This window comes from Parasteatoda tepidariorum, chromosome 2, assembly GCF_982258835.1.
Source record: "Parasteatoda tepidariorum strain Cologne lab strain chromosome 2, Ptep-v5.0, whole genome shotgun sequence".
NCBI lineage: Eukaryota > Metazoa > Arthropoda > Arachnida > Araneae > Theridiidae > Parasteatoda > Parasteatoda tepidariorum.
This window is the reverse complement of record NC_141756.1, coordinates 84,403,956-84,417,647: the sequence shown is the minus strand read 5'-3', so window position 1 is coordinate 84,417,647 and position 13,692 is coordinate 84,403,956. Positions and strand designations below refer to the sequence as shown.

Here is a 13,692-nt window from a genome sequence, read left to right as displayed (position 1 = left end):
ATCACGATCTTCATAGCCTGCTAGAATGATTGGAAGCCTTGATTTCCAGTCTTGACACAAATCTTTATCAACATTAGCTGATTCACCACATAAAGTTTTAAAAACAATATTGTTTCTATTACAAAACTTTTAGTTAAAGAATTGGACAGACCTGTTTAGATTTATGGCCTTTGCGAGAAGAAAAATGTAAAAAAATGGCTTTCTTGAGAAAAATTTTTTAAAAAAAAATGGCCTTTATTGGAGGTAGTCAGGAAAATGTGGCCCTCTAATGGGAGGAAAATTAACATTATGTCTATGGGGAAAATTTTCGTTCCTCAAAATATTGGCCCTTAATAGAGGTGGCCCTTAAGTAGAGGTGGCCTTTAGGAGAAGTTTCACTGTATTTGTTTATTTATTTTTATTTCTATCTTTTTCTTCTTTTTTTATTTATCTTTGCTTAAACATATAAAGGAAAGGGAAATAAAAATAAAAAACAAGCCTTTAGGAACATAATTGGATTTTAACATAGACTAACTTTTAATATAAACATTTAAAAGTTGCAAAAAAATACTTCTTATATTATTAAATTGCTTTTACATTAAGTATGGTCCTGTGAAAGATAAAACATACTTTCATAGATTTTCCTAGTCATGGATTTTCATTTACCTTTTAGTTCTTGAAACAGATATCTATAATTTAATGTATATTTCTCAACAGAAAAAATAGAAAGTTCTATGATTGTCGAATATTGAAAAAAAATTTTTGCTTGAAAAATAATTTGAAATATTTCAAGAATTCAACAGAATTGCCAATGTTTTAGCTGTACTATTTTTCCCCACCCGTGATGTTTTTCAAATCTAAATCAGAGTCTATGAGAAAAAATCTTACAGGTATAAGATTTCAATGCTATGTTTTAAAGGGTTAGTTTTACATGTAGGCATCATTATCGTCGTAGTTCTTAATGAATAATTTTCATAGATAGGACTGTATTTAAAACCATAGAATCAGCAGGTAATTTATGGCTACACTTAGACTTTAATTAATAGTATAGAGTCAGGTGGGGTAAAGTGAGAATATTTTAAAAAATATCTATTTTCTACTTTAAAATTGTTAATTATTTTTATTATTATTAAAATTGTTTATTACTTTTAAGGACATTTTCTGGGATGGAGGCTAGCATTTTTATTTTAGTTTCAGAAACTGATAAAAAGTTTAATTAATTTTAGTTCAAACTGGTAAAGGGATATCTAAACAACAGATCTGTAAAAAAAAATTTAATAAATTTCAAAATTCTATTTACTATGAATTGTTTTCTGAGTTGGGGTAAAGTGAGTATATAGTTAAGCTTAGCTAAGTGTTGCATGATATATATATATATATATATATATATATATATATATATATATATATATATATATATATATATATATTACTGTGTTAGTTTTATTAAGTATCCATTGCTGTGTATTTTATAATGAAATAGCTAGGAAATAATTTACTTATTTGATTATATCTATAGTAATTTTAACACTGCAAACAAAATTTCTTTTATATTTTATTTTTTTTAAGAAAAGAATGAGTGAGTGGAATAGCAATATAACAGGTATATTATATAATTAATAAAAAATATTGAAAAAGCATAATGGTACAACTTAGTGAGCATATTTAAATAAATAAAAAAAAAATTATGTGAGTTTCTGCCTTCATATAGCAGATTTTTTGTGGAAAGCAAAAATGACTGAAAATAAATAACTAAACTATTATAAATAGCTAAATTGAATAAAATAGATACATTAAGCTTCATAATTAATCTATATGAATCCAATATGCATAAAATACATCCAAATTTTTGGTAAAATCAATTTAATGGTTTGGTTTTAGAGCCTTCTTTAAAAAATGAATAATTTGATTTTTAAACCCAACTTGACCCTATATAAGAAATGCATGCAAGTTTTCATATTTAAAACTTTCTTTGAAACAAACTTACCAATAGTCCATCACTAATACCCTCTTCACGTTTAAAATAGTCTTATCTTCCAATATCAGGAGGCATAGCTCAGGAAATTTTTGCTAGTTTTTTTTAAAGAAATATTAAATAGTATATATTTTTTAATTTAAATGTACTTCCTGAAATACACATCCACCAATTTTTTTTTTACAGGGGTGAGTAAAAGTAGAAATTTTCAAAACTAATTGATTCTTATAAAAATTTCTATTAAAACTGAACAAAATACCATTTTATCTATTATTCTGTATCTGTTTAAATTATTTATATGGTCTGGTTAACAAAACTTTGATTCTAATTTATTAAAATATTAATTCATTGTTTACCTTCTACTACTAGGAAAATTATTTTCTGAATCCATGGAAATTCCAAAATAGTTGGAGTGTATGTGAAATATTTAAGTTCTAGAAATTTATTTAGTCAATTATTTGTTTATTAATTTTTAATGTTTTTATATTCGTTTTTCGCCATTTTTAAAAAATGTTTAATAATTTCTATGACTTTTCGCAGGTTGGTGACCAAATTATTGAAATAAATGATATTAGTACTAAAAACATGACACATGCTGAAGCAATTGAATTAATTAGAAAAGGAGGAAGTACAGTTAAACTTCTAACTAAAAGAAGTATTTTACCTCGTGGACCATTAGGTATGTAATTCTAATTAAATTCTTATTTACTTTTTTAAAAAAATATTTAAGTTTTATCAATTTTTATCTACTTATTTTTATTTATTTTTATTCTTTTCCATATTTGTACCACCTTAAATCTAGCTTTTACAATGTTATTAATTTTTCAGTAAAGGCATTGTTACTCTTTCAAGTTTGTTTTGAATCTTAATACATTTCTTTGTTTCAGTATATTTTTAATGTAAACCCTACTTAAAATAATTACAGAAATAAAACAATTTGAAACATTGTAATTAGAAATTTAAATTAAGAAAAACTTTGAAATATTGTTTATTGTCAATTTTTGTTTCTGTAGCAATTATAATCTTATTTTACAACTGTTATCATGATGTTTTTACTCTCTTAAAAATTTTAACGTCTCAAAGCATTTCTATTTTAATTTCATTTTAAATTTAAACTGGTCTTAATTGTTTAAATTCCTCTGAAAAAGTATCCTTCCGTATAATATATTTTTAGGTGCGAGATAATATTTTGGTTTTTTACTAAGTTAATTTAAAAAAAAAATTTTTTTTAGTTTGATTCCTAAATAAAAAGTGTTTTTACACAAATGCAACGAACATCTCTATGCAGCAAAGTATTTTGTGCCAAAAATAAAAAGCGGAGTATCTGAATAACTTAAGATCTATGAATGGATTTGTTATGTATTAAAATGTAATCTTAATGTTTTGGAGGACTTGCCTAAAATATGCTAATTATATTGTGCAGGTGATATTTTAAGTTACGAAATCTGTTGCAAAAATGTACTTTCGTTCTGTTTAAAGACATTTTTTCTAACAGATTTAAATTCTTGACCATCTAAATATAGAATGGGTTAGCCACAATCTGGAAAATATGCTTCTAATAGTTGAAACGGGAAAACTATTAGAAAGTTTAGATCCCTTAATGTAGATTTTACTTCTACTTTTCTGTAATTATTGAAGAAGAACAAAAAATAATTGTGCACAATTGTAAAATTTGTTTATTCAAAGATAATTAATTCTACATGAAAAATTACTTTTTACCATTATTTGATTTTTTAGTCATTTGATTTTTTTTTTATATTCATTTTTGCTTCAATGTTTACTCTTCTTCAAAACAAAATCTAATTAATTTTTTTTATAATTTTTAAAAATACTTGTGTCCTTAAGTAATATTTTTAATTTTTTTATAAATAAAAAATATCTAATACAACATTAGCTACATTCAACAAAATTTTTAAATTTTGAAACTTAAGGAGCATATAGTATCAATTTTCATCATATCTCCCATGAGAGTACCATACTGTTAATTTTTTCTTGCATTTTATTAAAAAAATCCAAAATATATAAAAGAAATATTATAATTTTCGCACTTCAATTTCTTATATTAAGAATTATAAGAATAAAATAAGTTTTCAGTAGAATATCCATTATTATCCATTGCTGGTAATATTTCTTTTTTTTTTTTTACTTCATTATTTTAGTATATATATATATATCAAATTAAAATAATTTTATTTTAATTTCAGATTAATTTACAGTGCTTGCCTCATAGTTTGTGGTGAAAATTATTGTGATAATTTGACATATTTTTGAACTTAAATTTGCAGTCATTCCATTTTAACTGTTTTCTTTATTGAAATGTTAGAACGTCCTGAAGTAGAGACTATTTTTGTAATTTTAAAAATATATACAATATTAAGCATGCATATTTTTATGTAATGTTGTAGGAATAATGTTACTAATACTTAGTGTTCAATGGCTATTGTAACCATTATTAAATTAACCAAGGAATCTTTCATATTTAAACACAGTTTTTTGTCACAGTGTTTTGTTAAAAAAATCATCTCATTCTTTTAAATTAAATTATTATGTAAATGTAATTAACTTTTTAATTTATTCTTATTAACTTCAATTTTTATGTTATTTCCTTATTTATTATCATTTTATTTATTTTATAGTTTTGTCTAAGCTCAACCAGTGTGACATTTTACATTCCGCTGTTTACTGTGTTTATTCTTTTATTGATTTTGTTATGAGTATTATGAGAATTTTTAAATTGATAATATTGCATTTCTTTTTTATACATATTTATATAGTTTCAGAGCTAATAATAATTAGTAAATTCGACTGAAATTGCTCTAAAATAATTGCCAATGTTAAAAATGGAAAAAGTGAAATAGTTGCCAATGTTAAAAATTAAAATCAAACTAAAACATATTTAATAATACTTTAATTTGGGATGAACAACTTTTACTTAGAGATGGCTATAAGGGAGAAAAATTAATATTTTGAAAGCATAAATATATATATTTAATCAATTGATATAATATAAATATCTCCTAATGTAATTAAAATAATAAGTTTTTCTTAAAAGGTTGGATACAACATACAGCATTATGTTCACAAAGTGTTGAACTGAAATTTTGAAAATTTTTTTTCCCTTTAATAAAATTAGAATGAGTTTTAAACTTTTATTACCCAAATGCGAGCAACTCAACTTGTGTCTTGAATAAACATTTTCAAACTTAGAAATAAATTGGAACAATAATATTGCATTTGAGTTATTATAACTTTCAAAAGATTCAAAAATAAAACTATAATTTACATATGCTAATTTTAATCAAGTCCTTTTGTAACACTTGTAATGCATTACCATCAATAAACTATAATATTTTAGCGAAATTTACGGTAAGAGTAATGACAATTCATGATCAGAAAATCATAATTAATTTAATGAATCTTAAAATTGGTATATTTTGTAATATAGCATCTGTGAATTTATATTCCCAGTAATACTTTACATATTGCTGGGAATTAGATTTTTCAATAGTTAATAATGTTCAGTCATTCATTTTTGAAATTGTTTCACACAGGTAAAAGGAAGCGATGTCATGCAATTAGTAATTTGTAGTTTATATCACTGAGGTGTATCAATGGGGTTTTTTGTCTTTCTATTATTTCAATTTATACTTTGTCCCTCCTCCCATTACTGTTATTATCATTGTTTTGTTTTCTAAAAACAAGTCTTTTATTTGGATGGCATTTTAATTCACATTTATTTATGCATTTTTTTATGACCAATTTAAAAACATGGTTCTGTTTTTCATTGTTCGAATTAATTTCAATTTGAATGCTCTTTTAGGAAGAAAAGTTGCAAGTATTGTCTATCTTTGCAAGTTATAACTAAATTTATTCATTTTTTTAAAAAAAATTTAAATTACAATTTTTCTTCATTCTATCATTAGTCTGTAATATCTTTCAAATTGAAAAACGTTTTTAATCTTATGTTGCTGACAAAGGCAGTCAAATTACTTGACCTGACAATAAAAAATTTCAGGGCTAAACATCTAAATGACATTCCATTTTTTTCATCATTTTTATCCAATTTATCACTGAAGTTTTCTACTAATTTCTTTTTCTTTTAAAATCGGGAAATAAACCCATAAATTTAATAATTATATTCCGAATAACAACTGTTAAATTTAAATTTTTCTATGAGAAGTACAGTTATCAATCGATAAAAACAATTTGTACAGTATTTCCTTTAAAAAAAAAAAATTTCCACTATTTTCATTGGATTATAACGAAGTGAGAAAGACTTTAACTATATGTAAACAGTCAAACCTCAATATTACATACTTAAAGGGAGCAGTATTGTACTTTTATTTACGTCACACTGGAGCTGCTCAATGGGCTATTGGCGATAATCTGGGAAACATCTCTAAGGATTATCCAGAGACAACATACATACGTCACATCCCGTTTTACAGGGAGAACACATTCACACAAGCCAGGCTATTTTGGCCTCAAAAACTTCAAAAGAGACACTAAAAATTTCGTACTATCAGAAATTTATGTATTAATCAATTATTTTTTTACAACTCATTCTAAATAATAACACTGTACTGTCATTTTTGATGTTGTATAACAATTTTTTTGTGATATCGAGGTTTGATTGTATATATTTATAGAATATCTATCTATATGCTATAAAATGCATAAGCTTAAAGCATTGAGCTTAAATTAATAAAAACTAATCTATTAATTTAATAATAATTTTGATTTTTTTTATTTCTAGCTATAATAAGTACTTAATATTTATTATTTTCATGGTTGTAAATAATATACAATTGATATTTTAATAGTATTATTGCATATTGCTCATATCTAATTTTATATACCATTTCATTGGGAATTTGTGTGATGGCCGTTGCCAAAGCAGTTGGTTAAAATACAATTGTCTTGCTTTTTTTTTGTTGTATATTATTTAAAATTGTTGAGTTATTTTATTATTGTATTCATGAATCTCTATTTATACATTTACATATTTGTTACAAAATTTATATTGAAAACCACCACTTTTATATGTATACATTTATATTTGGCTCTATTGTTTTAATGTAGCTGAGCCTTATAAGAATGTTTGTAAGTGTTTAAAATCATAGTTATATATTTTTAATTGTTATATGGAATTTCTATAGGATTTGGTGTTGTTTGTATAGTTAAATAGCGATAGTTTTTATCCATTTCACTTGTCATATTTTGTAATTAATGTTTTTAAAGATGAACATTGAGTCACATTGTATGAGAGAAAAAAAAGATTTTAATAAAAAAATTTCAAGCAATAAATTGCAATTGTTTTATTTTATATTTTGTTTGATGGTTATCTGATCTTGTATTCTCATTAAGTTTGTTGCACTAGAAATTCTTTACAAATTGAGGGTAATATACACACTCTATTATCATTCTAAATTTTAATGACATTAGTACAGTCTAACTCTGCTATAATGAACCCAGAATATAGTGAATACATGGTTGCAGTGAATATTTTTAGTGGCCCCATCCATTAGAATTGTTATATGGAATTTTTATAGGATTTAGTGTTGTTTGTGTAGTTAAATAGCGATAGTTTTCATCCATTTCACCTGTTATATTTTGCAATAATTAAACAGTGAGTCGCATTATATGAGTGGGAAAAAAATTACAGACAATGAATTGCAATAATTTTATTTGTATATTTTGTTTGTTGGTTATGTGATCTTGCATTCTCATTAAGTTTGTTGCATTAGAAATTTTTAACAAAATGAGGGAAATATGCAAATTTTATTATCATTCTGAGCTTTAAAGGCATTAGTACAAGATATAGTGAACAGTTGAATGTAGTGAACGCTTTTAGTGGTTCCTTCTGTTGGAATTGTTATGTAGGATTTGGTATAGATTGTGTTGTTAAGTTGTAATAGTTTTTATCCATTTCACCTGTCGTATTTTTCAATTAATATGTTTAAAGATAAACATTGAGTCACATTATATAAGAAAAAAAAATTTTAATCAAAAAAATTAAAAGGTATGTTTTATTATTAGTTATTTGATCTCTCATTCTCTTTAAGTTAGTTATACTGTCAGAAATTAACAAAACTTGGATAATATGTGCACTATATTATTCTAAGTTTAAAGATAATAGTACACTCCAGAAGTAATTAGGACCTGGCGATAAATCGATGTATCGCGAAATATTGATTCTGCTCATATATCGGCAGGCCGATATAGTGACTTTCATTTTAGGCGATGTAACGGGAATCTGATTTAAACCGCCGATATAAGACGACGCTTGCGGTTTAACGATTTAACATGCGAAGATGCTTTCCATGCTTCCGCTCTCACTGCGCTGACGAAGACAATTTTGATTACATGTAGCTGCGAAGATGTTGATTACGTTTAGCTATGAAGACGATGTTCGTTTCGTGATGTTGAATGACGAAGAGCAAATTGAATCAGAATTCTCGGATTTGCGCGAGGATCAGCGTTTCTTCATGCGCCATTTTTATTCTTGGGATTTTACGTTTCTTGAAGATTATTAAAGTGTTCTTAAATAAAGCTGTATGTTTATTTTGAAAGCAAAACGTTTTAAGGAAATTTTGACATTTAAGAACAAAATAATGGTAAATGAGAAGCAATTACGGGCGTTGGCGAGTGGAACAGGCAAGGGGAGGTATTTCCTAGCATTAAAAAGAAGTGCGTAATCAGAAAAGAATTTAAAACATAAGGTTATGAAATGTTTTCTAAACCAAAATATAAAAAAGTTGAGGTTAGTTTGAAATTAAATGTTATTCTTTGATGGTTTTGATTATGATGTATGTAAAATGTAAGGTTTCTTATAAGTTAATTTTATTAAGAGTTCTTTAAGGCTACAAGATGCTCAAAAAATGACTTTTAACATTACGAAAATATGAGTTAATTTGCGATGCGTAATACGTGAATATGCGAGGAAGACTTGCGAAATAGTGTTTCATAAATGTATATAAATGTTAATTATTTATGAAAGTCGATGCTACCGACAATATGATCTTTTCGACTACGAAAATACTTATTTTTTTTAAATATAATTTTGACGAATTGAATGAAAGAATTAGATTAATAATAGCATAAAAATTAATGAACAAATATATTAGTAGAAGTTTTGTTAGAGCCCTGAAAATTAAGTACTAATTAGCTTCATAAATACTAATGTGCACGTCAGTATATCCCGCAGTGGACTGATCGTTAAGACACGGTTCCCAACAGATCACCGAAGTCAAGCATCACTGGCTACTGTCAGTGTGCGGGTGGGTGACCACTTGGATCAGTCTGCGTAGAGACCGAGGGTGTGCGGTATTGGTCCTCGTTAAACTGTGCTACCGTAAAGTGCTCGACTTCGCGCGCAGGTCGTCGGGCTACCGAAGCGGGGGTGCCATCCCCTCCGCAGAGGATCGAAATTGTGATGGCATGTCTTCGGATCATCCTCCGGGATGTTTCCCAGACCGTCGCCAATAGCCCATTGTGCAGCTCTAGTGCGAGGTAAATTAACAACAACAGCAGGTCAGTATAAGCAACATATTCAACATTACGATTAGAAAAAATTCTTTGTATTATTTCATTGTAGCAAAATAGTTATCTGTTACTTTCCAAACATAAATGATTTTAAACGTATAAATTGCCTTCTTAGACCTCTTTACTAAAGTGTCCCCCAATTTATTATTATTTGTGCAAGTACATCGTTTTTTCTGTGAAGAATTTCTTATATACTGATCAAAAAAAATTAGGGGGCACATGGATTTAACGGACTTACGCAAATATTTCTTCTGATAATATGGTAAAAAAGAAAGACAAATCGTATTAAGTATAAAGAAAATTTCATATGCAAATAAAAGTTCATGACGACAAAAACCACAAAAAGGATTTAAGTGCAGAAATTTTGATTTCGCAGAAGCTGCTGTCCTTCGTTATCTCAGTGGTAAAATTCAACTTTGTTTTGAGGAAAATCAATTTAAAAATGTCGCGACAACGTGATATAAAAGAATTCATGGCTATGCATATTATCGGAAGATTGGAATACGGGCAAACACAAAGAAGTGTATCGAACGCTGTTTTAGTGGCAAGGAGTGCGTCATTGCAAGACTGGAATCGATTCCGAGAAATATGGTATCTTTAGCGTCGTCCAGGAAAAGGTCATCCACGTCCACTACAGCAAATAATAACCAAAATCTCAAATTAACAGCTCGGCGGGGCAGGACATTCACGCTAATTTGCAGATAGTGTCCTTTGGCAACAGAACGAAGGTTCTTAAACCGAACAATAAGTAATAAGTTTCATGAGGGTGGCTCGTAAGCATGCAGGCCAATTCTCTTGACAGACAGACACGTTGCTGCTCGAAGAAAGTGAACTGTTGCAACATCGAAATTGATAGGAAGTTATTGGAGTCAGATGCTGTTTACGAACGAGATCCGATTCCGTTTAGAGTGTGACACCAGATGTGTTTTAATATGGTGAAAAAGGTACACTCGAAATAACCCTATATTCGTTCAGGAAGGATTGCATAACAGACCAGGTGGTTTGATCATATGGGTTGGAATCAGCATAGGTGATTATTTTATTCAGGAAGGCAATTTGACGGCTCAAAGGTATACAGATGAGATTTTGAGATCTTATGCTGCAACCATGGGCAATTTCTTTATTTTAATGCAGAGTAATGTACAGCTCGTCTTGTGGAGAGCTTTCTTGGAACTGAAATAATATAGCGTTTAGAGTGCCAGTATGTTCTGATCTTAATGCATTTGAGCCTGCTTGGTACACACTCGGACGACGCGTTGCTGCAAATCCAAGGCCTCTTGTTATACTTTCCTAGATTTGAAGATCGCACTTCGTCAAGAATGGAACAGTATTCCCCAAAGTCTCATCAATAACTTCATCGCATTCATGCAAAATAGGTGTACGGCAATCTTAGGAGTTCGAGAGGGCCACACAGCATAATAAACATCTTGTATCATTTCCGCACAGTCAGTTTTTTTTTTCTTCCCATTTACATGTTATTAAATTGTTGCCTTGAAACATCATTCCGTGTTCTTTATACCATTCAAATAATTAAAGTTCCCATGCAATTGTTTTTTGTTTCCTTTTTTCATGTATCCAGTTTTGTTAAATCTGTATTCTCCTTTTTATGCCCGTGCATGGCTGTAACGCAAAGTTTTCAAAACATTTTTACTTGCTCCCCTAATTTTTTAAGCGGTATATTTATTTTGAATTCAACAAAAAAATTTAATTTTACTTTTTATGTCTAATTAGACAAACTATAAGCGTTTGCAATTTTAACCACGTTAAAACTCATTTTTATGAAATTTACAAACAATAGCTAACTAATATTGCAAACGACTAAAGAAATTTAATTAAGTCCCGCAGTGGACTGATCGTTAAGACACGGTTCCTAGCAGATCACCGAAGTCAAGCATCACTGGCTGCGGTCAGTGTGCCACTTGGGTGGGTGACCACGGATCAGTCTGCGTAGGGACCAAGGGTGTGCGGTATTGGTCCTCGTTAAACTGTCCTACCGTAAAGTGCTCGACTTCGCGTACAAGGTCTTCGGGCTACCGAAGCGGAGGTGCCTTCCCCTCTGCAGAGGATCAAAATTATGATGGCATGTCTTCGGATCATCCTCAGGGATGTTTCCCAGACCGTCGCCAATAGCCCATTGTGCAGTTTAGTGCGATGTAAATAAACAACAACAATTTAGTTAAATTTTCTTGTCCTAATTAGAAATGAATAAAATAATAAGAAAAGTTCTTTATTTCTTGTTTGTATACGAACATTTTGTATACGGACATTTAAAAAAAAAACTATTGTTAAAAGCCATTTTAAAACGCTTTTTAGATTTAAATAAAATATATTTTAAATGCATAAATTGTTTTCTTAGACTTAAACCCATTTCCTCAGATCTGTTTCCGTTATTAATAGAGCAATATTAATTGATTTCGTTGTTAAGAATTTCATTTTTATATTTCGATACAGAAAATTATTTGGATTTTTTTTATTCTCAATTTTGTTAACAGAACAATAAAGTTCAGAACTTAGATTTTCGACACCCTTTGTTTCCTAAATTTAGCAATTTAAAATTAGTCGTATGTATCCACTACAAACATTTAAAAACCAACTATTGATGGCAGAAAGTTAAAAAATTGAAAACGTTATTAAGGTTAATGTAAAATATTTTAAATGTATAAAATATTTTCCTAAACTTGTACCCATTTCCTCAGAATTATTATTAGAGTAACAATATCTTTTTCGCCATGAAGAATTTCTTATTTATATTTCAACACAGAAAATTATTTGTAATTTCTTAATCGTATTTTAGTTTACAGAAAACAGAAATATACAGTTCATATCTTAGATTTTCGACATCCATGTTTTTTGTTTGTATACGAACATTTAAAAAAATAACTATTATTAAAAAACATTTTTAAACGCTTTTGAGATTTAAATAAAATATATTTAAAAGTCTAATTAGTTTTCTTAGACTTGAACCCATTTCCTCGATTATTATTTAAGTTACAGGAATCAGTAACAATTCATTGTGAAGAATATCTTACTTGTATTTCGTTAGGAAAAATTTTTTGTATTTTCTTATTCCATACTTCTGTTAACAGAAAAATAAAATTCGTATCTTAGATTTTCGACACCCATGTTGCTTAACCTTAGAAATTTAAAAAAAGTAGTCTTTTGCACCCATTACGGACATTTAAAAGACGACTATTGTTGGAAGCCATTTAAAAAGTTGAAAACGATTTGTTCAGCTATTGTCGAATATCCATGCAAATGATCATGGTAAAGAGGATCGTTTTCCGCTCTATGAATAATTCAAAGGCAAATGGACTATCATTACCTTTTTACAGAAAGCAATCTTCAAAAGTAGGTGGTGTTTATCCTAAGGATAATATAATACTATTCTTCAGTAAATTTCATTGGTTTCTTTTTATGTCTTTAAAATATTAAAATCTTGTTCGACCCAAATTATAGCAAGATAACATGTTTCAATGCATTAATTGCCAGTGATTTTCTCCCTTTTTTTTGAAAGGAATGTTCGAAATTAAAGCCTTGCGACAAGAGTTTTCAGAAAAATATTAAAGAGAAAACTACTACTGGAATTACATCACGAATATCACAATGTAATACTTTTGGCTTTATGGTTGCGTATTCCATTATTTTTAAGGCCCTATTAAAATACTTGCATCTGTTTAAAATTCATTCGATTAACCATTGTCGGATATTATTTTCTATGTCTTTGGTATCATCATGTTTTCTTCTTTTTCATGGTATTTAAATTCATTTTTTGACGTCATAAATTTATGTGGTTTATTATTGTATTTTCTTGTAAGACTTAATAGCTAGTTCATTTTGTTGTAAAAAGAAAATTTATGGAACTTAGTTGAATAACTTTAAATTTTGCTTAAACTAAAGAATTTTTAATTTTTCTGAAACTAAGGTTAATTAATAGTTAAAAAAGCATTTATTCTTTTAATTTTAAGAGTATATATTTTATTATTTTAATGCCATTTTAAAATGCTTGCGTATGTTTAAATTTAATTCGATTAATTATTTTCAGACATAATTTACCCTGTATTTGATATCACTTCGTAAATTTTTCTTCTGTCTTTTTTTCTTCTTTTAGTTCACATAAGTTCATGGAAGAATTAATAACGAGTTTTATAACGAAAAGATTATTAAGCTATTAAAAGTTATTCTGTTTAGTAAAT

At 27.8% G+C, this 13,692-nt stretch overlaps 1 protein-coding gene across 3 annotated transcripts in view; it reads left to right on the top strand.

Moving 5' to 3' along the window:
* The window catches only part of LOC107451520 (membrane-associated guanylate kinase, WW and PDZ domain-containing protein 3), a 41,846-nt gene extending 35,775 nt beyond the window's left edge, over positions 1-6,071 (top strand). For all 3 annotated transcript variants that reach the window (XM_087157641.1, XM_087157640.1, XM_087157639.1), the window contains 2 exons: positions 2,495-2,633; positions 4,159-6,071. In XM_087157641.1, coding sequence (XP_087013767.1) covers positions 2,495-2,633; positions 4,159-4,163 — 144 coding nt within the window. In that variant the 3' untranslated portion in view covers positions 4,164-6,071. The remainder of the gene's footprint in view (positions 1-2,494; positions 2,634-4,158) is intronic.
* The last annotated feature ends 7,621 nt before the right edge of the window (positions 6,072-13,692 follow it).